At 44.6% G+C, this 22448-nt stretch overlaps 1 protein-coding gene across 1 annotated transcript in view; it reads left to right on the top strand.

Annotated features, from left to right (window-relative positions):
- The window catches only part of ENTHD1 (ENTH domain containing 1), a 71991-nt gene that overhangs the window by 9650 nt on the left and 39893 nt on the right, over positions 1–22448 (top strand). Inside the window, exons 2-3 of the mRNA XM_043546929.1 lie at positions 2026–2461; positions 8106–8315. Of these exons, the coding sequence (XP_043402864.1) occupies positions 2026–2461; positions 8106–8315 (646 nt within the window). The remainder of the gene's footprint in view (positions 1–2025; positions 2462–8105; positions 8316–22448) is intronic.

The following is a 22448-nucleotide window of genomic DNA, read 5'->3' as shown; positions in this document are numbered from 1 at the left end:
AAAAGATTCAAAAACACAGCAGAACTTCCTCTAGGCTTAGTTTTGAAGTTACAAAAACCAGGAGTAAACCTCCCTCCAGCAAAGGAAAAATTTACAAGCAGAACAAAAGATAATGTAACACGCCTTGCCTGGCTTTTACTTACAATTTGTAATCTGAGAGACTTTTAGGATGGTTTATAGGAGAAGGAGTTTTCTGACCTGATGCTTCTCTGCTTCCCAAGAGAACACACCAAAACAAAGCCTCCCCCACAAGATTTGAAAGTATCTTCTTTCCCCATTGGTCCTTTTGGTCAGGTGCCAACCAGGTTATTTGAATTTCTTAACCCCTTACAGGTAAGGAGGAGTTCTAGGCTACCCTTAGCAGTACGGTTATGACACCTGCTGTGACTGAAATTTTTAATAGCTTCATTGAAACATACTATAAAATCAGTTTTTTCTCTGCAGGAGTGAGACAGATAAAAATTGATTCCATTTGAAGTGCAAACAAGAAAGAGAGGCAGGGAGTTGTAAACTATGCAGTACCCTCCTCAGAAAGATTCTTTTTGCTCTCCAGGTTCCCAGCACTTGCAGCTATCGCCCTCTACAATATCTTAATTAAACCAATATATTTTCCATCCAACTTACTTGAAGTTGTGCATACTTTGATAAAAAGGTTAATTATCTTCTTTATTTTAAAAATTGAAAAGGTAACATTTGGTGTTTTGCTTCAGATTCATGCCTATCCCTGCCATTGTGTTAAAAATCCAACATTGAATGAATCAATCAAAATAACAGAAGTCGGAGTGGACAAAGGTGTTGGTGGATGTGGGGAAGCAAGGTGGAAAACAAACACATTTGTTATGAATTTTAATATTTTGCCTTTTGTGTGCATAAAATCTGATTACAGATTGTCTTCCTCCTTGCGGCTGGGCACTTGTCAGGGCTTGAAATCAATTTGATACATGATCATGACAGCCTTTGCTAGTGACTCAGTTGGGAACTGCACAGAGACCTACCCACCCTCATGATAACTAATGAAAAGAAGGGAGGGGAATGGGTTCATCTCATAAAGCTGTGAATTGACAATTCACAGGCTTTGTTTAAATTGTTTGGAGGCTGTGTTCCCTTTTTATGCTATCACTGCCTCAACTAAAATACACCCCCCTGTTGCGTATGCCAGCTGTGAAAGCTGACAAATCCAAGATGATCAGTAGAGAATCTCTATTCAGTTTAGCAGAGCAGTCCTCAGGCAAATGGAACCCTGTTTTTCCTTCCTCTACCCTCCCTCTCCGATTTAGAGGAGCAGAAGAGAGAAGGGTCACTGCAGAGTGACATGAGACCCTTTCTTTTTTCCTCCCTGCATGCATACACTGTCCTGGCAGTATAATTTAACTTCTGCGGGCCCAAGTCTGAATCTGGTATTTGAACTCCGGTCTCTTGTATGTGTGAGCAAAGTACTAACTACAGGGGCACCATACAAGTGACCTGAAGCTCTGGTTTAACAATGGAAGGTATGGTCTAGTTTTAGTTAAGTTTGCTGGATAATTAAATGTTCTATCCCTTCTTCCACCTCCAGTGACTTTACTATTCTTGACAAACACCTAATAATAAATAATGATCACTAATAACTATATTTAACACTTATACAGATGAGTAAACTGAAGTACAGAGAGATTAAGTGTCTTGCCCAAGGTCAGCAAATTAATAACAAGGCCGTTAAGTAGAACACAGGTCATCTTCCTTCCAGTTTGTTGCCTTACTGCAGTCTTTCCTAAGGAGAACCTAAGTATCCCCTTCATTGTATTCTCACCCTTGCGGCCATTAATCATAGTTGCCATACTTCTGGTTAGGGACAAGTAGGATGGGTCTCCTTTTTGGGCTAGGTAGGACCAGAAGGTAATGCTCTATGATTGCAATCATAGTGCTCCCAATGTTGGCTGGCCCCTATTTTTAAGAAACCGATCATTATATCAGCCTTCCCCTCTTCCTCCAAAATGTTGAGTAGATAACAAGTTACACGTGTTCCTTGTATTGTTCTGTTTGCAGAATCATTGTAGTTTGCTGAGGTGGAGACAGGGACAGCAGCACAGGCATCTCTTACCAACTTTATCAGCTGAGCAACCTGTCATCTCCATGGCACTCAGGAGGCACATGAAGAACTTTGTGAAAAATTATTCTGATTCTGAGGTCAAAGTCAGGGAAGCAACCTCTAATGACCCATGGGGTCCCTCTAGTTCACTAATGTTAGAGATCAGTGACCTGACATACAATACAGTTTCTCTTTTGGAGATTATGAACATGATATGGCACAGGATGAATGACCAGGGAAAGAACTGGAGGCATGTGTATAAATCCCTCATGCTCTTGGATTATCTCATCAAGAATGGATCAAAGAAAGTCATACAGCATTGTCGAGAGGGGCTCTTTAACATTCAGACATTAAAGGACTTTCATTATATAGATGAGGCTGGAAAGGATCAAGGTAAATGTAGCTTGACAAGGCCTGTCAATTAAAATTAAGAAGGTTTTTGGGGGGATTATTTAAACTAATTGCTGGGGGAAATATAGCAAGTAATTATGGCTGCACTGAAGGAAAATGCACAGGAAGGGGATATGGAGGAGCAATTTACCATGGTAGCGAAGAAAAGGGTACATAAAAATGCTCCCATTTCTCACAAATAAAAAGAAAGGGTGAAATCCCAGCACTATTGAGGTCGAAGAGGCCAGAATTTCAACCCGTGTGCCTATGCATTGTTGAAAGACGTTTAAATGCAAATATGGGTGAGGTGGAATGCTTGGAATTGTGAGAAGATTAGCATGCCATTTCTGAAAAATGGTGAGATGAGAATAAGCAAGTGTATACCATAATACCTGACTATAAAATATATATTGAAATATGTTAGACTGTAGATATGAGGGTGTAGTACTTCACATAGAAATTCTCTTGACAGTATACGGAAACCTAAGGGGAGAAGACTGTGAGGTAGCAACGATTTAGCTACAAACCTCAGAATATAAGAACATTAATAAGATAGTGGTGTAACTGATATGGCTGCTCAGTGCAGTGCCTCTTAATGCATGAAGGGTATGTCTACATAGCAGTTGAGAGGGGGCTTCCCAGGGTTGGTGGACAGACACATGCTAGTTCTGCTCAAGCTATTGTGGCAAGGCACCTCCTTCGTCTCGTCAGACTTAGCACTTCTCCCTCTGGCGATGGCAGGCCTGGGGTAAATCAGCCCCACTCTGGGCAGTGTTTGCCTTCCACCTTCTGTGCTCCTCTGGCTATGTTTTCAGGGTAGGCCCTAGGGTTGGCCTAAGGGGTGATTCTTCACCAAACAAAAAGGAAACAGTCTCGTAAACACAAAAACAAAATGGGATACCTTCCCTGCCTCCTCCCTGGGGCAGGGTATCATCCTGTTGCTTGCCCTGGGGTATCAGTCCTTCCCCCAGCAGGCACTTGGGTTTGGCTGTTCCCCTATGGGAAGGAGCACAGCCTCTCAGCCTGGAAGAGCTTGTTTCCCTGCTGACAGTAGCCTGGCAGTAGCTTGTCTCTCTCTCCCCAGAGGAGGGGTTTTTAAAGGCCCCAGGCAGCCCTTAATTGGATTCAGGTGTCCCTAATTGACCTGAGGTAATCCCTTCTCAGCTTGTAGGAAAAAGGGCCTGTAACCTTCTGGGCTAATATATCGGCCTTTCAGGACCCTCTTGCAGCCGTGGGGCCTGACTTTGTCACACTATTGTGCTAAAAACAGCAGTGTGGCTGTGGGAACTCAGGCTAGCCATCTGAGCATGTACCCACGGGGTCATTCAGGATTGTACTTGGGCAGCTAGCCCACAGCTATTTTTAGCGTACAAGCTTGACCAGAGCTAACGCATGGCTATCTACCTGTTCTAGGAAGCACACTTCCAGCTGCTGCATAGATATACCCTCAGTAGTATGCCATGTGTACCGTGACTCAGAGGCAAATGCTGAAGGAACTACAGCATGTAGTATCTAGCCCTGATATGGCATATCAAAGGCCTTGGTTAAGAAGTTCATGGAGGATAGACCCATCAATGGCTATTAGCCAGGATGGGCAGGGATGCAAAATCATGCTCTGAAGTGACCCTAGCCTCTGTTTGCCAGAAGCTGGGAAGGGCAACACGGGATGGATCACTTGATGATTACCTGTTCTGTTTATTCCCTCTGAAGCACCTGGCATTGACCATTGTCGGAAGACAGGATACTGGGCTAGATGGACCGTTGGTCTGACCCAGTATGGCTGTTCTTATGTTCTTAAGGGTTACTGAGCCACTAAATAATGGTTACAATAATATAATTAAATTTGTCATTAGTGCAGGGTTGGATCATGCTAGACTAATAGATTTCAGGTCAGTATGCCAGTGAAATTTATCATATTTAAAAGTAAACACTTGATGTTTGCCTTTGGGCATGTTTGCCATCAGAACTTGAGTACACTGGCCCACCTCAGGAATAATGAAAGTAAAGTCAGTTTGAGAATTTGATGGCATAGGGAACTGGGATATGTGGCCTTTTATCTTTATTATCACCATAATCTCTAGGTCTCCGGTTCCAGTCTGGCATAGGCGCCGACTCCACGGGGCCTCATGGAAGGAGTGGAGTGGGGGCGGGGATCGAGCACCCACGGGAAAGAGGGGGAAGTTGGCGCCTATGCAGTCTGGGACAGGTTGGTAACAACTGAAAGTTCTTACCATCCAATATATGTTTAGTGACTTTTGTGAAATAAATTGGAAGTTGCAGTCCAATTCATAGTAGAAAAGTGTACATATTACAAAAAGAACCACCCAGTTTCATACTAATTGATCCACTGGCTGGCAATCTCAACAGGGAGATGGTAAAACTGAATAGAGGCCACAATAAACAAACTTCCCATCATCTAGCCCTAGAAGTGATTTTTCCAGGGTATTACTGATGACATATTGACAGGGCGGTGTAGGAATCTCGTCCTGTCACTGCCCATGATGCACCTGTTGTACATATAAATAGAAGACTTACCTGTGTTAGGTTTTATCAGTCTGGAAACTTCCATGAGGACTAAATTAATTTAAAAAAAAAAAGCCAGTTTAAGTATACTATAATGAAGAATGAAACATGGATAAAAGCATGGGGGAGGGGTTAGTTAAAAGTAAATAAAATTAACGATGGGAGGCAGTATGACCTAGTAGATAAAACACTGGACTGGAACCCAGAAAACCTGATTCAGCCACTGTCCTCCTGGGTGACCTTGGGCAAGTCACTTCACCTCCTTTACCTCAGTTTCCCCATCTGTGAAAAGGAGATAATGAAATTTACCCTCCTTTGTAAAGTACCTTGAGATATACTGATGAAAAGTACTATGTAAAAACTAGGTTATATTATTACCCTCATGTTATATTTGGTAAACATTTCCTTTAAAAAAATTGCCATACCCACAAATTGCCAGAAAATACTAAAACCAAAAAACCCCCTGAAATAACACAGCTCTTAATTAGAACCAGGGTTATTTACACAGGAGACAGAATTGCTCATCAAGTCAATTTGCTTTTGGGGAAACAACTACATGGATTATAGTATTATGTACAAAACTTATTCGTGATGTGCTGATCCATGAAATTACAGTTAATTTTGTTGAAATGGACTATTATAATTTTAAACAGAAGTGAAAGAAAATGAGAAAAAGGAGGCAAACTGCTAGGAGCTGAACTTCAAAGACAAGATTAAATTATTAATAAGAATGCAGCACTGCTGGGAGCAGCATGAGCTGGTAGATGAAGCTATTGGCCTGTTGGCTCTGAGATCCAACCATGCATCCACCTTACCATAGTAAATTAGATGAATTATTGGCAGTGATGGGCCTGTCATACTGGGCAATTCATGTTCCCATGTGATGTATGTAAAAGTGAATTCCAGCTGATAAAAGCTTAATACTGCTCCTACTAGCTTTGAAATGCCAACTATTTGTATCTGTCCTGCAGGACAAAATGATCACACCATGATGCTAAATCATGACATTGCTATAGCTCAGTTTTCATGTAATGATGTTGCAGCAGTGCATAATGATGTTGCTTCATTTCATATTGCTATGAGAATGAGATTAAATAAATTCAAGACCATTTAATCATACTACAAGAATCTGAGGGTCATGGGACTCAGATTTATGAAAACTAGAACTGTCGCATGACAATCAGCATTTCAGTGGTGCTCTCACAGCTGTCTCAACAAAGCAAAAAGTGTCTCAGCCTCACCACTGTTTAAATCTGTGGTGGTATGCAGGTCAAATCGCAGAACAAACCCAGTGGAAATCCACTGACTGACTTATGTAATGTCAATTTGCAGCGCCTGGACATCCCAGTTAACAGAAACAACATCCTGAAACTATCAGCTTCAAATACAATAAATTAAATAAAGCTGGTCACTCTACTTAGGAGAATGCCAGGACAGAATTCACTTGGTGGGTCATATGACTTTGAGATTAGAGGAGCTATCAAATTCAATGTTTGAAGCAGTTATGGGGGGAGAGAGAGTAATATACATTAGTAGAACATCTTAATGCTGGATTCTTATAATTATGTGTGCCTCAGTAAGATAGATCTAGAAACACAGAAGATACGGAGTACCAATGCCTGATACCTGCCAACAGAGGGATTCAGTCACGTGTTAAGGTTCCCCACTCAAAACACCAGAAAGAGGAGCAACATTCCCTTGTCCCTTCCACCTCCCAGGGTCCTGCCGGTATAAGAAGGATCATCATGACATACAGTCGTCTCTATGTTTGTTTCCCTGATAACTATTGCAAACAGTGAATTTGATGCACCTTTCAGTTTCATTGCTGTACCAGCCCCTCAATGAATTCAGACCTGTGAATCTCCTAAGCAGAATCAACAGCTTTATTTAACCAACTCCATTACAGCTGGTAGTTTGGGGATGTTGTTTCACACATAGGCGCCGACTCCGTGGGTGCTCCAGGGCTGGAGCACCCACGGGGAAAAATTAGTGGGTGCTCTGCACCCACCAGCAGCCAAGCTCCCCGCCCCACCTCACCTCACCTCTGCCTCCTCCCCTGAGTGCACCGTGTCCCCGCTCCTCCGCCTACCTCCCAGTGCTTGCCGCTGCCAAACAGCTGTAGCAAGCTCTAGGAGGGAGGAGCGGGAACGTGGCGCACTCAGGGGAGGAGGCGGAGCGGGGATTTGGGGAAGGGGTTGTAATGGGGGCAGGAGGGGGAAGGGTGGGGTGGAATCAGGGCGGGGCCGGGGTAGAGGGGGTCGAGCACCCATCGGCGCCAGAAGAAGTCGGCACCTATGGTTTAAACACATGCTAAACACAGTAGATTTTTTAGAAGAATACAAAAAAAGTGTGTCTTTTTCCCTCTCTAGACAAATTCATTTTGATAGGATAATGATGTCTCTTCTGAAAGAGATCTTTAATCCTTCACATCTTCCTTGGATCCTAGCATTTTTGGGCTTGACAATCTTTTCCAGAGATTGAAGATGAAAAGCACTTCAGCCTCTTTCTTTGTTCCCTATAACTCACATTGACACTAATACTCCCTTGTCACTACACACAACCATAGCCAAATTTATTAGAAAAACCCTACATACTTGTGCCAGCCTGCTGGTGGCAGTGTTTTGCACTGCCATACAGAAGGCTCAGAGCTCATGGACTGGCAAGGCCTGACAGAGACAATACACTAATGCACCAAAGAGGCAAGGAGGAATTCTGTTTGAACACTTCTCTGACCAAAGGAATAGCATCCTGCTAATAGCATTTAGCCAGAATAATGGCCTGCTACAAAGCTGGTCCTTGGAAGAAAGAAAGGGAGGAAAAACCTCAAAGATCTTAACCTAAAAACATACTTCAGTTTATGAACCACACATGCAGTGTCTTAACCTCTTGTCAGCTGCTTACAAAGTAAGTCTACTAAAGACAACTGCTTACTGAGATCTTGTTTTTTTGGCTCATTGTTCTATGGTTATAAACAGCTCAGCATCCTTAGCCACTTTGCACTTTTCTGTAGTTGCTGGGGCCCATGATATATCCAGTTGGCCCTCATTACAGAATGGGATGGTGGCTTTCTAACATATTTACCAAGTATTTCTTTTCTTTAAACTAAACCTAATTACTTCAACAGGTTATCACATCAGAGAAAAGTCTAAGCAAGTCAGTGCCTTGTTAACAGATGACCAACTGCTACATAATGAACGTGAGATAGCACGTAGAACTAGACAGCGGACCTCCTATGCAACGCTATTGCCTAAGAAGACCACTACCAAGGACTGTTTACCAACAATGTCTGCCTCTGAGCCCATACCAGAGCTTCCTGATTCACTCAAACTTCAATGTAAGCACCTCAGGCTTAAACTGCAAATTTACATGTGCCAATACTTTAGCCAGCTCTACGGGTGGGCTTTGCATTTCAGTAAACAATCTGAAAAGATTACACTGCAGGATGTAGCAATGAAGGGCTTAAGAGTCAAGAGAGGAGGCGAAGTTTGCAGGAGCAAAATGATGGGTCTTTCTGCACTACCCTTTCATTTGTCAATCTCAAATGAAATGGACTTTGGGGTTTTGTGGTATTCTAACGTATTTACTAGTGAACATGTCTTCTTCTCAGACAATCTCCACCCCATTTTGCATGGCATGGTATGATTAATAATCTTTACTCAGGACTGAAATATCAGGGGATAATGGTGGTATTTTGATAAAAGTCCATAGGGGACCCAGATTTGGAATAGCAAAGAGGTGCTGTAGGGCAGCACTGAGGTGCATTGGCAGAGATGTATGGAGGGTACTAGTACTGGAATAGCAAGAAATGCTGCCTGTCAGTGTTATGGAACAAGCAGAGCAGTGCAAGGATATAGGGACTTAAATAGGAAAGGGTGCAGTGAGTAAGAATTTAAGTACATTAGCAGAACCAAGGTCAAGATGGCAAAACTGGAATAACAGGAATCCTGTAGAGATCAGTATTGAAACACACTGGTAGAGGTGAGGGAGTAATAGCACACCAATGTGGCATTATGCTTGACTCCAGACAGTATTGTCAGTCTTCAGTTTTGAGACTACTGAAATTCATCCAAACTGTACAACATATATAGGAAAAAGGAAGAAGCTGATTCTTTAAATTGGGCTGTGTTTTAAAAAAAAATCCCCAATGTTCAGGCTGATCATTCCTTTCAGACTGAATTGTCAGATGGTACCCACAGTGAAATAACATGTGAATAAGGTGACTGTATCCTGGTGTGAACTAAACCAATGTGGCTCTATGCCAACAAACGGAGAAAGATGGCCTGTTACAGGTACAGTTATTTTCAGAGGTTTGAGTCCTGCCTTTATCCATATTATATGTGAGAATCTAAAAAGCATCAAGGCTATCCATCCACGAGTAAATAAGTCCACATAAAATTTTGTTAAATTATAAAATGAAAGTAAGGGAGGACTTGTGTTTAATTAATATTGCCAGGAGTTAATCCTGCTCAGACAATCCTCCTAAATGCTGCAAGTTTCATTCGAACAGAACTGGCACTTGGAAGACAGAGTACATAAGCCAATGTTTGATATCATGGAAAAACAATCCAAGATATTTTTGCTTGTTGAATGCAAAGTTACAAGACGTGAATGGTCAAGTTGACACAATACAAACCAACCAAAGCCAAGAGATATACAGTATTCAGTCTGCTGCTTCACCTTTCACTCTTCTTGTCATCCTAAGTTTTCCAGCGTTTTACATGGAAATATACAAGATCTCATGCTGTCCAGATACACCAACAGAAGACCAGAAGTGCTGCAATTCTTGGTCACTGTGGGAATGAACAAAGTGTAATGTGGTATCTATGCAAAGAATGACTTCCAACAGACAGCAGATTATACCAGCTCCTATGGGCATGGGAGTTTCAGATTGGTCCACCTGATGCAACTATTGCCTGGGGACCTGATGCAACTATTGCCTGGGGACCTTAACAAGGGTCCCAATGAGAACCATTGCTCCGCTGTAACATTAAAGACTTACATGCACAGCAAGTCCAGCTGCTGATTACCAAGGGGAGATGCCACTCTTACATTTGCGCTAATGCAGTGGTTCTCAACCTTTTTTCATTTCATTTAATTAAAAATTTCACATGGAGGTTCGAATCCCTTTGGAAATCTTAGGCCTTGTCTACACTGGCAAATTTCTGTGCAGTAAAGCAGCTTTCTGTGTTGTAACTCCTAAGGTGTACACACTGCCAAGCCACTTAGTGTGCAGAAACTGCGCAGTTGCAGTACTGTAAAAACCCCCACCCCGAGAGGCGTACAGCTTTCTGTGCCAGGGCTACAGCACTGCAGTGCCAATGTGGACACCGTGGTGATTACAGTGCTGCAATTGGCCTCTGGGAGGTGTCCCAAAATGCCTGTTCTCACCTCTCTGGTCATTGGTTTGAATTCTCCTGCCCTGCCCTCAGGTGACCAACCGTTATCCCCACCCCTTAAATTCCTTGGGAATTTTGAAAGTTCCCTTCCTGTTTGCTCAGTGATGTGTGCAGTGGTCTCAGCGCATCTTTCCAGGTGGCCACGCCTGCTCTACGCACCAGGCAATCCCCCGCTTGGAGCAATGCCGAGCTGCTGGACCGCATCAGCATTTGGGGAGAGGTGGCTGTCCAGTCCCAGCTGCACTCTGGCCATAGGAATGATGATACTTACGGACAGATTTCAAGATGCATGACAGAAAAGGGCCATGACTGTGACACACTTCAGTGCAGGATCAAAGTGAAGGAGCTGCGGAATGCCTACCACAAGGCGTGGGAGGCAAACTGCCACTCCAGTGCTGCACCCATGAGCTGCTGGTTCTACAAAGAATTAGCTGCGATACTCGGTGGCGACCCCACCTCCACTGCAAAGGCCACTGTCGATACTTTGGTGGCTCATGTGCCAGTCGAGAGTGGACCGAGCCAGGAGGAGGAAATCTTGGACCAGGATGTGGAGGGGGACGGGGACCCAGAGGCAGAGGACGACTCGGAGGTCAGAGGAGACTAGCCAGTCACAGCTGGCGGATCTTGGCAAAGCGCAAACCGGACAGGAGGCCCCTGGTAAGTGGCCTTGATTTTGGGAATTGCTGAAGCGAGTTGTTGGGGGCAGGAGGGTTGCAGAAAGCAGGCTTGTGTGTGTATGATGTGCATACCACCACATGCCTAGTCTGAGCGTCAGAACAGGGTGTTGTTTGACTTCCTCACTTCACAGGAATCTGCCTCAGAGATCTCCAGGAAACTCTTATGGAAATCCTGGACAATCCGCTGCAGCAGGTTCTTTGGCAGAGCTGCTTTGTTTCTTGCCCCATTAAGGGTAACTTTCCCATGCCAATCTGCCATCATGGGGGGAGGGGGTGGGGAAGGGACCATTGCTGCACACAGGTGAGCTGCATAAGGGCCAGGGCAGAAGCTGCAATCCTGGAGAAGACCCTCCCTTGATTCCCTGCTCACCCTCAGCAGCGAGATATGTTCCATAATGAACATAGCCTGTGGAAAATGTGGGGACAGGAGTGATTATAAGGCCCCCCTCCAGTGCTGGCTCTCATCAAGAGCCACGTGCCCAGTGTACAGTATGGTCCTGGACAGGGCCATCCCTAGCAATTCTGGGGCCCTATGCAGCCCCACCATGGGGGTGTGGGGCCCCAGGCCTCTGTGGGGGATGGGAACAGGGGGACTGGCCCCAGACCTCCCGGGGGGGGGGCAGGCCTCTGTCGGGGGGGCAGGTGGGAGGGCTGGCCCCAGGCCTCCGTGGGGGGGTGGGGTGGGGCTAGCTAGCAGCGTGGCTGGGTCTGGGTCGCTGCACTTCCCGCCACCAGTGAGTGCAGGCCCAGCCCTGCTGCACTCCTCAGGGGAGTGTGGGGTGGGCTGGGGCAGAGCAGGGGCAGGAAGAGGCGGGGCTGGGAAGGGGCGGCGCGGGGCGAGCCGGAGCAGGGGCTGGAGCATCATGCAGCTGTACAGGGTACCAGGAAATCTGGTGCTGCAAATTTCCTGGTGGCCTATGCAGCTGCGTACTTTGCATATGGGTAAGGATGGCCCTGGTCCTGGAACACTGATTTCCCCTGCCCCTGCAGTTACTCACCATTCTGGGCGTCTTATGGCTCATGTGTGCTTGACTGGGGTCTGCCAGTTAGTGACAGGTATGTGAATAGTGGCTGTATTTTAAATCAGTGGTCTATGTGTTCCAAACAATACTGCTTCTGTAAAAAGTTGCATTTGGGCTTCACAGATATGACCCTGACCCTGAGAGTCTAGCCTCCTGCTTTGTTATCAGTGGCCATGAAGAACTAAAGAGGACTTTCTGCGTGCGGTCATGATGCACTCTGCGGCCGAAAAACAAGAATTGAAGAAATGGTGGGACTGCGAGAAGAGGGACCAAAAGGCGAATGCGGAGCACCAGAACAAAGCCACGGAGCAGCTCTTAAACATTATGGCGCGCCAAGCGGACATGCTCCAGGCGCTACTAGCACTGCAAACTGAGCAGCTCTGCGCCTGCACTCCCCTGCAGCCGCTCTTGCAAAACTCTTTCCCATGCGCCCCCCAGACACTGCCAACACACGCTTATCAACCTCCTGGCTTCAGTCTGTACCCGCTGCATTCCACTCCTGCCCCATCACAGTCCAGTCCTGCGGACTCCCAGTACCCACTGTACTCATCACCCATCCCTCTGCAGCTTGGCCCTGCTGAAGCACAGTACCCGCTGCACTGTACTCCAAAGGAGAAGGTTGGATATGATACCTGCACATACACAAATCTTTAACCATGCCGGGACCCCACCTCCTCCTGGGACCTTCCCTTCCCCCATCCCTCTCAGTGCTGAAGTGTTTTTTTGTTTGTCTCTGTCCTCCAGTTGTTGTTTTTTAATAAAAGAATTGTTCTGGTTTGAAAGCGATCTTTATTCCATTAATTGAAAGCAAACAGAGCACTGCAAAGCAACAGGCAATTTTCTTACACCTTCATAGTGCATTGTCTGCACCAATCACAATCACCTCCCTAGCATTACAAGCACTGCACTCCTGAGCATAGTAACAAATATTAGTGGCTTTCAGCTTCAAATTGCTGCCTCAAGGCATCCCTGATTCTCATGGCTGTGTGCACCGCCCCTCTAATAGCCCTGGTCTCTGGCTGTTCAAATTTAGCCTCTAGGTGCTGAGCCTCCGCGGTTCAGCCCTGAGTGAAGTTTTCACCCTTCCCTTTACAAATATTATGGAGCATACAGCATGCAGCTCTAAGCATAGGAATATTGTCATTGGCCAGGTCCAGCCTCCCATACAGACAGCACCAGCGGGCCTTTAAATGGCCAAAAGCACACTCAACAGCCATTCTGCACTTGTTCAGCCTGTTGTTGAACCACTCCTTGCTGCTGTCAAGGTGCCCCGTGTATGGCTTCATAAGCCACGGCATTAAGGGGTAGGCGGGGTCTCCCAGGATCACAATGGGTATTTTGACTTCCCTTACGGTGATCTTCTGGTCCAGGAAGAAAGTCCCTGCTTGTAGCTTCCTGAACAGACCAGTATTCTGAAAGATGCATGCGTCATGCACCTTTCGGGACCAGCCTGCATTAATGTCAATGAAATGCCCATGGTGAACCACAAGAGCCTGGAGAGCCATTGAGAAATATCCCTTCTGATTAATGAACATGGTGGTTAGGTAGTCGGGTGCCAGAATTGGAATATGTGTGCCATCTATTGCCCCTCCGCAGATAGGGAAGTTTATTTGTTCAAAGCCATCCACAATGTCACGCACGTTGCCAAGAGTCACAGTCTTTCAGACCAGGATGTGATTAAAGGCCCTGCACACTTCCATCAACCTGAGTCCAACGGTTGACTTTCCCACTCCAAACTGGTTAGCGAACGATCGGTAGCAGTCTGGAGAAGCCAGCTTCCACAGTGCAATTGCCACGTGCTTCTCCAATGGCAGGGCAGCTCTTATTCTCATGTCCTTGTGCCACAGGGCTGGGGCAAACTCATCACACAGTCCCATGAATGTGGCTTTCCTCATCCAAAGGTTCTGCAGTCACTGCTTGTCATCCCAGACATGTATGACGATGTGATCCCACCACTCAGTGCTTCTTTTCCCAGCCCAAAAGTGGCATTCCACTGTGTTCAGCACTTCCATGAATGCCACAAGCAATCTCATGTTGTAGCTATTATGCGTGGCGAGATCAATGTCACACTCCTCTTGCCTTTGTAGTTTAAGGAATAACTCCACTGCCACTCGCGATGTGTTAGTCAGAGTGAGCAGCAGACTGGTCAACAGTTCAGGATCTATTCCTGCAGACTGAAGAGGCAGGGCGCGCAGTACACAAACCTCTGAAAGATGGTGCCAAATGTTGACGGAAGCACAGGGATTGCTGGGATGCGAAGCAGTGCATCATGGGTCATTGGGACAGGACCCAGGATGCCCCACAACCCCCTCCGCCTTCCCACAGCTCTTAGCGGCAGAAGAGGAAGAGATGCTCTGTGGGATAGCTGCCCAGAGTGCACCACTCCGAATACCGCTGCAAGTGCCGCAAGTGTGAACACGCTATTGCACAGGCAGCTGACAGTGTGAACACACAACAGCAGTTTCCCTTCAGTGCTCTCTAAGCAGTGCTGTAACTGCTGGTGCTGTAACTCTGCCAGTGTAGACATACCCCTAGACATAGTCTGAAGATCTCCAGGGGTCCACAGACCAGAGGTTGAAAACCACTGCTCTAATGTATGGTCACCTGTTGGCAGACATACTGCTCTGAGGCACTGTAACATCTTCAGATAGGGCTTGATATTTATAGACCATATGTGCTGTAATATCTAAACACCATAAGTGTGTAGAGGCTGGAGTTTCAGTTTGATTTATTTCTTGGCTGATAGGGTTTTAACATTCAGACTAGTTTCTTAGTAAATTGTATTGGGGAACTGAAGATGAGTATATCCTCATGTTTCCCACCCCATACCTGCTGACCTCTCCTTTTTCCTCTCATCAGACAGAAGATACAAACTATTCCCCTTTCAGAAACACTTCTAATGCTCCAGACACACATGTCCTGCTGATCCACCTCTCAAATCCTTAGGACACTGAGCAGTTCTCAAGTGAACGACACCTGAGAACTGAGTGTTCTTAATCTGGTTAAGTCAGATTTAACAGGTAATTTATTATAGCCAAAATAAATGAAAAAGACAGTCAGGATGATATAAAAGACAATAGTATAATTATCCAGTCTAACAAATTCAGGCTTTACAAGCTATCCGTTATTACACCGACACTGGTTTGCTCTTCCTAACATTGTAATATTGTCTCCAAATAGACATGTGTGGATATTGTCTCAAAATTATTGTTATGATTACTGCTTGGTCTACACGAAAAAGTTAGGTTGACCCAGTTATGTCACTCAAGGATGTGAAAAGTCCATACCCCTGAGTGACATAGTTAAGCCAATTTAGCCCGGGTGTAGGCAGTAGAAGAATTGTTGCATCGATGTAGCTACCAAATCTCAGGGAGGTGGATTACCTACGCCAATGGGAAAACACCTTCCTTCACAATAAGTAGTGTCTACGCTGAAGCTCTATGGTGGTGCAGCTGTGCCACTGTGGCATTTCAAGCGTAGACAAGCCCTCTGTCTCTCCCCCCTCCCCAATTAGCTGGAGGGAAACAACATTGATTTAAAAAATAATCTTAAAATTAAATTAGTTGCAGCATAGATGTATACAGTGTGTATAACTCACAGTGCCACTCACCTTCCTCCAACCACAGGAAATTGATAGCTCAGGATATAGCTACCTAACCCTAATGGATGATCCCAGCTCAGTGCTCCAGAGGAAGGTGACTTCTTCCGGGAGATTCTTACGAGTATGCCCAGGGATGGAGGTGAAGAATTCCTTCCTGACTCCCAAATCTAATGTTCATTTAAATTCTGTGCATGTGAACAAGAAGAATGATAGCTAAGCATCTAATTTCATGTATACCCCAAGATACCATATCCCATATCTGGCTTTCAAACTTTCTTAATAGTTTTCTGGCATAGTGCTAATCTTGGGCCTGATTCTCATTTACACTGAAGTCCTTTTACATCACTCTGGCAAAGTAAAGGCACCTTCCAGTGGGTGTGAACTGCATTTACATCCACTTTAAGACCTCTTTAAACTGTCAAAATGGGGTAAAGCAGCCTTAGTGTAAATGAGAATTAGACCTAATGAGTTCAGTTACCTGTGACTGCCTCTGGCTTGCAATGTATACTGTAGGTGTGCCATGTCGAGGTGACATGTTCTGTGCAGTGGGGAGCCCTACTGGGGAGTTTATGTATCCAAACTGCAACAGCTTCAACAGGAGAGATTGGGGGAGACACATAAGGGTGCTATTCTGGGATGTGGGAGACTACTGTTCAACTTCTTTCTCCTCATCAGACAGAGGGTGGAATTTAACCTGGATCTCTCACATCCTGGAGAGATCTCTCACATCTCTCACATCTTCTCACACCCTTTTAACCACTGATCTAAAATTTATAAGGGCATTGTTACCACCATCTCCTCCTTTTGAATGGACCTAGATTGGGAAGGTGTGATTTGAGCACGTCTGCTGGATTGGGCCTTGCAGGTGACATAGGCAGGGCAATACCTATCTTCACCTGGTTTGAGGATCCTGCTGGGATGTAGGAGTGAGATTGGCATTTGGTCACCTAGAATGAGATGTTTCAGAGTAGCAGCCATGTTAGTCTGTATCCGCAAAAAGAAAAGGAGTACTTGTGGCACCTTAGAGATTAACAAATTTATTTGAGCATAAGCTTTCGTGAGCGACAGCTCACTTATGCATCCCATGAAGTGAGCTGTAGCTCACGAAAGCTTATGCTCAAATAAATTTGTTAGTCTCTAAGGTGCCACAAGTCCTCCTTTTCTTTTTCTAGAATGAGACGTACATATTCCCAAAGGCAGAAACGTAGGCACCGAGGGAACTTTTACATCAAAAATTTAGGCACTGAGCGAATTTAGGGACTTACAGTGTTAGGTGGCAGCTGAGTGCGGGTTTTGTGGATCCCAATGGTGCCTAAATTTGAGACTCAGGCCTCTAAATCGGGTGTTTAGGGACCTAAATCCCATTACAGACTTGGGCCATTGTCCCTCCATCATAGTATTTGAGCACCTAGTATTGGAAGTGAAGAAGAAATACCATATATTCAATGATAATAGCAGAGAGAAGCTTTGCAAATATTCCTTGGGATAATTAACCCTTTCAAGTGTTCAGGACCTTGGTTTTATGTCTCATGCAAAAGACTGCAAGGTCAGCACCTCCTAGGGGTGTTGGTGCAGTACTGACTCAAAGAGAAGCACATTACAGACTGAATCATCATCACCACGACTTCTGGAGCTGTAAAAATTTACTTGGAAGTTTTCAGTTTAAGAACAGACTGGTCCTGGTCCTAATTAGCTTGTGAGAATGATTGAGAGCACAGGTCAAAGAGATATATTAAAAGTAGGGCTATCAAGAGATTAAAAAAATTATTCACGTTTAATCACATGACTAATCAGGCTGTTAATAATAGAATACCTTTTATTTAACATTTTTGGATGTTTTCTACATCTTCAAATATATTTATTTCAAATACAACACAGAATACAAAGTATACAGTACTCACTTTATATTTATTTTTGTTTACAAATATGTGCACTGTAAAAAACAAAAGAAATTGTATTTTTCAATTCCCCCATTACAAGTACCATAGTGCAATCTCTTTATCATGAAAGTTGAACTTACAAATATAGAATTATGTACAGAAATAACTACATTCAAAAACAAAACAATGTAAAACTTTAGAGCCTACAAGTCCACTCAGTCCTACTTCTTGTTCAGCCAATCGCTCAGACAAACAAGTGTATTCGTATTTGTGGGAGATAATGCTGCCCGCTTCTTGTTTACAATGTCACCTGAAAATGAGAACAGGTGTCGCAAGATATTTACGTGCCAGATGTGCTAAAGATTCGTAGGTCCCTTCCTGCTTCAGCCACCATTCCAGAGGACATGCATCCATGCTGATGATACAGGTTCTGCTTGATAACGATCCAAAGCAATGTGGACCAATGCATGTTCATTTTCATCATCTGAGTCAGACGCCACCAGAAGATGGTTGATTTTCTTTTTTGGTAGTTCAGGTTCTGCAGTTTCTACATCAGAGTGTTGGTCTTTTTAGACTTCTGAGAGCATGCTTCACACCTCGTCCCTTTCAGATTTTGGACAGCACTTCAGATTCTTAAACCTTGGGTCGAGTGCTGTATCTATCTTTAGAAATCTCACATTGATACCTTCTTTGTGTTTTGTCAGGTCTGCAGTGAAAGTGTTCTTAAAACAAACATGTGCTGGGTCATCACCTAAGACTGCTATAACATGAAATATATGGCAAAATGCGGGTAAAACAGAGCAGGAGACATACAATTCTCCCCCAAGGAGTTCAGTCTCAAATTTAATTAACACATTTTTTTTTTAAATGAGCATCGTCAGCATGGAAGCATGCTTCATGCTTGCTGGAATGGTGGTCGAAGCATGAAGAAGCATACAAATGTTTAGCATATCTGGCACATAAATATCTTGCAATGCTGGCTACAAAAGTGCCATGCGAACACTTGTTTTCACTTTCAGGTGACATTGTAAATAAGAAGCGGGCAGCGTAAATGTAAACAAACTTGTTTGACTTAGCAATTGGCTGAACAAGAAGTAGGACTTAGTGGACTTGTAGGTGCTACAGTTTTACATTGTTTTGTTTTTGAGTGCAGTTATGTAACAAAAAAAATCTACATTTGTAAGTTTCACTTTCATAATAAAAAGAATGCACTACTGTACTTGAATGAGGTGAATTGAAAAATACTATTTCTTTTATTGTTTTTACAGTGCAAACATTTGTAATAAAAAATAATATAAAGTGAGCACTGTATACTTTGTAGTCTGTGTTGTAATTGAAATCAATATATTTGAAAATGTAGAAAAACATCCAAAAATATTTAATATATTTCAATTGGTATTCTATTGTTTAACGGTGCGATTAAAGCTGTAATTAATCACGATTAATTTTTTTAATCAAGATTAATTTTTTGAGTTAATCGCATGAGTTAACTGTGATTAATCGACAGCCCTAATTAAAAGGGCTTAATTTATTTTAGTACCTGTTCTTTCTGTCAGTGTGTGTGCGCTTGACATAAACCATTGAATCGAAGGGAACTGGCAGTTCCTAAAAGATGTAATGCTGGAGGCTCAACATCAAGCTATTCTGATGCAGAGGAAAAATAAGAAGAGCCACAAGAGGCCAATGTGGCTGCACAAGGAGCTTTTTAGCTATCCAAAACCCAAAAGGGATTCATACAGGAAATGGAAGGAGGGGCACGTCATCCAAGGAAGTATACATGGGAATAGTGTGAATGTGTAGGGACAAAATCAGGAAAGCCAAGGCAAAGAATGAGTTACAGCTGACAAGAAATGTTAGAGACAACAAGAAGGGGTCTTCAAATACATCAGACAAAAAAAAGAAAGATCAAGGACAGTGTGGGTCCGCTGCTCAATGGAGAAGAACTGGTAACGGAAGATGACAGGAAAGCAGAGCTGCTCAATGCCTACTTTGCTTCAGTCTTCTCACAAAAAATAACATGTGACCGGATGACTAGCGAAGTTACCACAGACAATAAAGGAGAAAGGATGCAGATCGAGATAAGTAAAGAACATGTTAGAGATCTTCTGACCAATCTGAACGAATTGAAATCCCAGATGACTGGAAAAAGGCTAATGTAGTGCCAATCTTTAAAAAAGGGAAGGAGGAGGATCCTGGGAACTACAGGCCAGTCAGCCTCACCTCAGTCCCCGGAAAAATCATGGAGCAGGTCCTCAAGGAATCAATCCTGAAGCACTTACACGAGAGGAAAGTGATCAGGAACAGTCAGCATGGATTCACCAAGGGTAGGTCATGCCTGACTAATCTAATAGACTTCTGTGATGAGATTACTGATTCTGTGGATGAAGGGAAAGCAGTGGATGTATTATTTCTTGACTTTAGCAAAGCTTTTGACACGGTCTCCCACAGTATTCTTGTCAGCAAGTTAAAGAAGTATGGGCTGGATGAATGCACTATAAGGTGGGTAGAAAGTTGGCTAGATTGTCGGGCTCAACAGGTAGTGATCAATGGCTCCATGTCTAGTTGGCAGCCGGTGTCAAGTGGAGTGCCCCAGGGGTCGGTCCTGGGGCCGGTTTTGTTTAATATCTTCATAAATGATCTGGAGGATGGTGTGGATTGCACTCTCAGCAAATTTGCAGATGATACTAAACAGGGAGGAGTGGTAGATACGCTGGAGGGCAGGGATAGGATACAGAGGGACCTAGACAAATTGGAGGATTGGGCCAAAAGAAACCTGATGCGGTTCAATAAGGATAAGTGCAGGGTCCTGCACTTAGGACGGAAGAACCCAATGCACAGCTACAGACTAGGGACCGAATGGCTAGGCAGCAGTTCTGCAGAAAAGGACCTAGGGGTTACAGTGGATGAGAAGCTGGATATGAGTCAGCAGTGTGCCCTTGTTGCCAAGAAGGCCAATGGCATTTTGGGATGTATAAGTAGGGGCATAGCGAGCAGATCGAGGGACGTGATCGTCCCCCTCTATTCGACATTGGTGAGGCCTCATCTGGAGTACTGTGTCCAGTTTTGGGCCCCACACTACAAGAAGGACGTGGATAAATTGGAGAGAGTCCAGCGAAGGGCAACAAAAATGATTAGGGGTCTGGAACACATGACTTATGAGGAGAGGCTGAGGGAACTGGGATTGTTTAGTCTGCAGAAGAGAAGAATGAGGGGGGATTTGATAGCTGCTTTCAACTACCTGAGAGGTGGTTCCAGAGAGGATGATTCTAGACTATTCTCAGTGGTAGAAGAGGACAGGACAAAGAGTAATGGTCTCAAGTTGCAGTGGGGGAGGTTTAGGTTGGATATTAGGAAAAACTTTTTCACTAAGAGGGTGGTGAAACACTGGAATGCGTTACCTAGGGAGGTGGTAGAATCTCCTTCCTTGGAAGTTTTTAAGGTCAGGCTTGACAAAGCCTTGGCTGGGATGATTTGATTGGGGATTGGTCCTGCTTTGAGCAGGGGGTTGGACTAGATGACCTCCTGAGGTCCCTTCCAACCCTGATATTCTATGATTCTATGAAATCAGCGGCCCAGATGCTATTCACCCGAGGGTACTGAAGGAATTATCTGAAGAAATCTCAGAGCCCCTGGCAATAATATTTACAAACTCATGGATGACAGGAGAGGTCCTGGAAGACTGGAGAAGTGCTAACATAGTGCCCTCCTTTAAAAAGGGGAAAAAGGAGGAGCTAGGGAACTATAGACTAGTCAGCCTCACTTTGATATCTGGGAAGCTACTAGAGCAATGTATAAAGCATTCAATTTGCAAATACCTGGAGGATGAAGAGGTGAGCACTAGCAGCCAGCATGTATTTCCTAAGAACAAATCGTGCCAAACCAGCTTCATTTCCTTCTGTGGCAGGGTAACTGGTTTGATGGATAGGGGGAATGTGGTGGACATAATATACCTGGACTTCAGCTAGGCCTTTAACAGTCCCACATGACATTCTGATAGGTCAGCTGTAGAAATGTGGGCTTGGCAGAACTGCCATTAAGTGGATATACAATTGGTAGGGCCAATGGACCATTTTGGTCAATTTCACAGTCATAGGATTTTAAAAATCATAAATTTCATGATTTCAGATATTTAAATCTGAAATATCATGCTGTTGTAACTTTAGGGGTCCTGACCCCAAAAGGGTTTCTGGGGTGTGTGTGTAAGGTTATTGTAGGGGGGTCATGGTATTGCCACCCTTACTTCTGTGCTGCTACTGGTGGTGGCGCTGCCTTCAGAGCTGGGCAGCTGGAGAACAGTGACGGCTGGCTGGGAGCCCAGCTCTGAAGGCAGTGCCGCCGCCAGCAGCAGTGTAGAAATAAAGATGTCAAGGCAGGGTATTGCCACCTTTACTTCTGCGCTGCTGCTTTCACAGTTGGGCCCTCTCCAGCCCAGAAGCTGCCATTCTCCAGTCACCCAGCTCTGAAGGCAGCAGTGCAGAAATAAGGGTGGCAATACCATGCCATGCCATCCTTACTTCTACACTGCTGCTGGCGGGGCACTGCCTTCAGAGCTGGGCATCTTGTCAGCAGCCACTGCTCTCTGGCCACCCGGCTCTGAAGGCAGTGCAGAAGTAAGGGTGGCAATACTGTGACCCTCCTACAATAACCTTGCGACCCCCATCCCCCACTGTGACTCCCTTTTGGGTTGGGACCCCCAGTTTGAGAAATACTGGTGAAATCTGTATAGCATAGGGTAAAAGCACACAAAAGACCAGATTTCACGGGTGAGACCAGATTTCATGGTCCGTGATGCATTTTTCACGGTCATGAATTTGGTAGAGCCCTAATAATTGGTTAAACAACAGCAAACAAAGAGTAACTATTAATGGAATCATGTCAGATTTGGGGGAGG

The sequence above is a fragment of the Chelonia mydas genome, chromosome 1, assembly GCF_015237465.2.
Source record: "Chelonia mydas isolate rCheMyd1 chromosome 1, rCheMyd1.pri.v2, whole genome shotgun sequence".
Lineage (NCBI taxonomy): Eukaryota > Metazoa > Chordata > Testudines > Cheloniidae > Chelonia > Chelonia mydas.
This window is presented reverse-complemented; position numbering and strand designations above follow the sequence as displayed.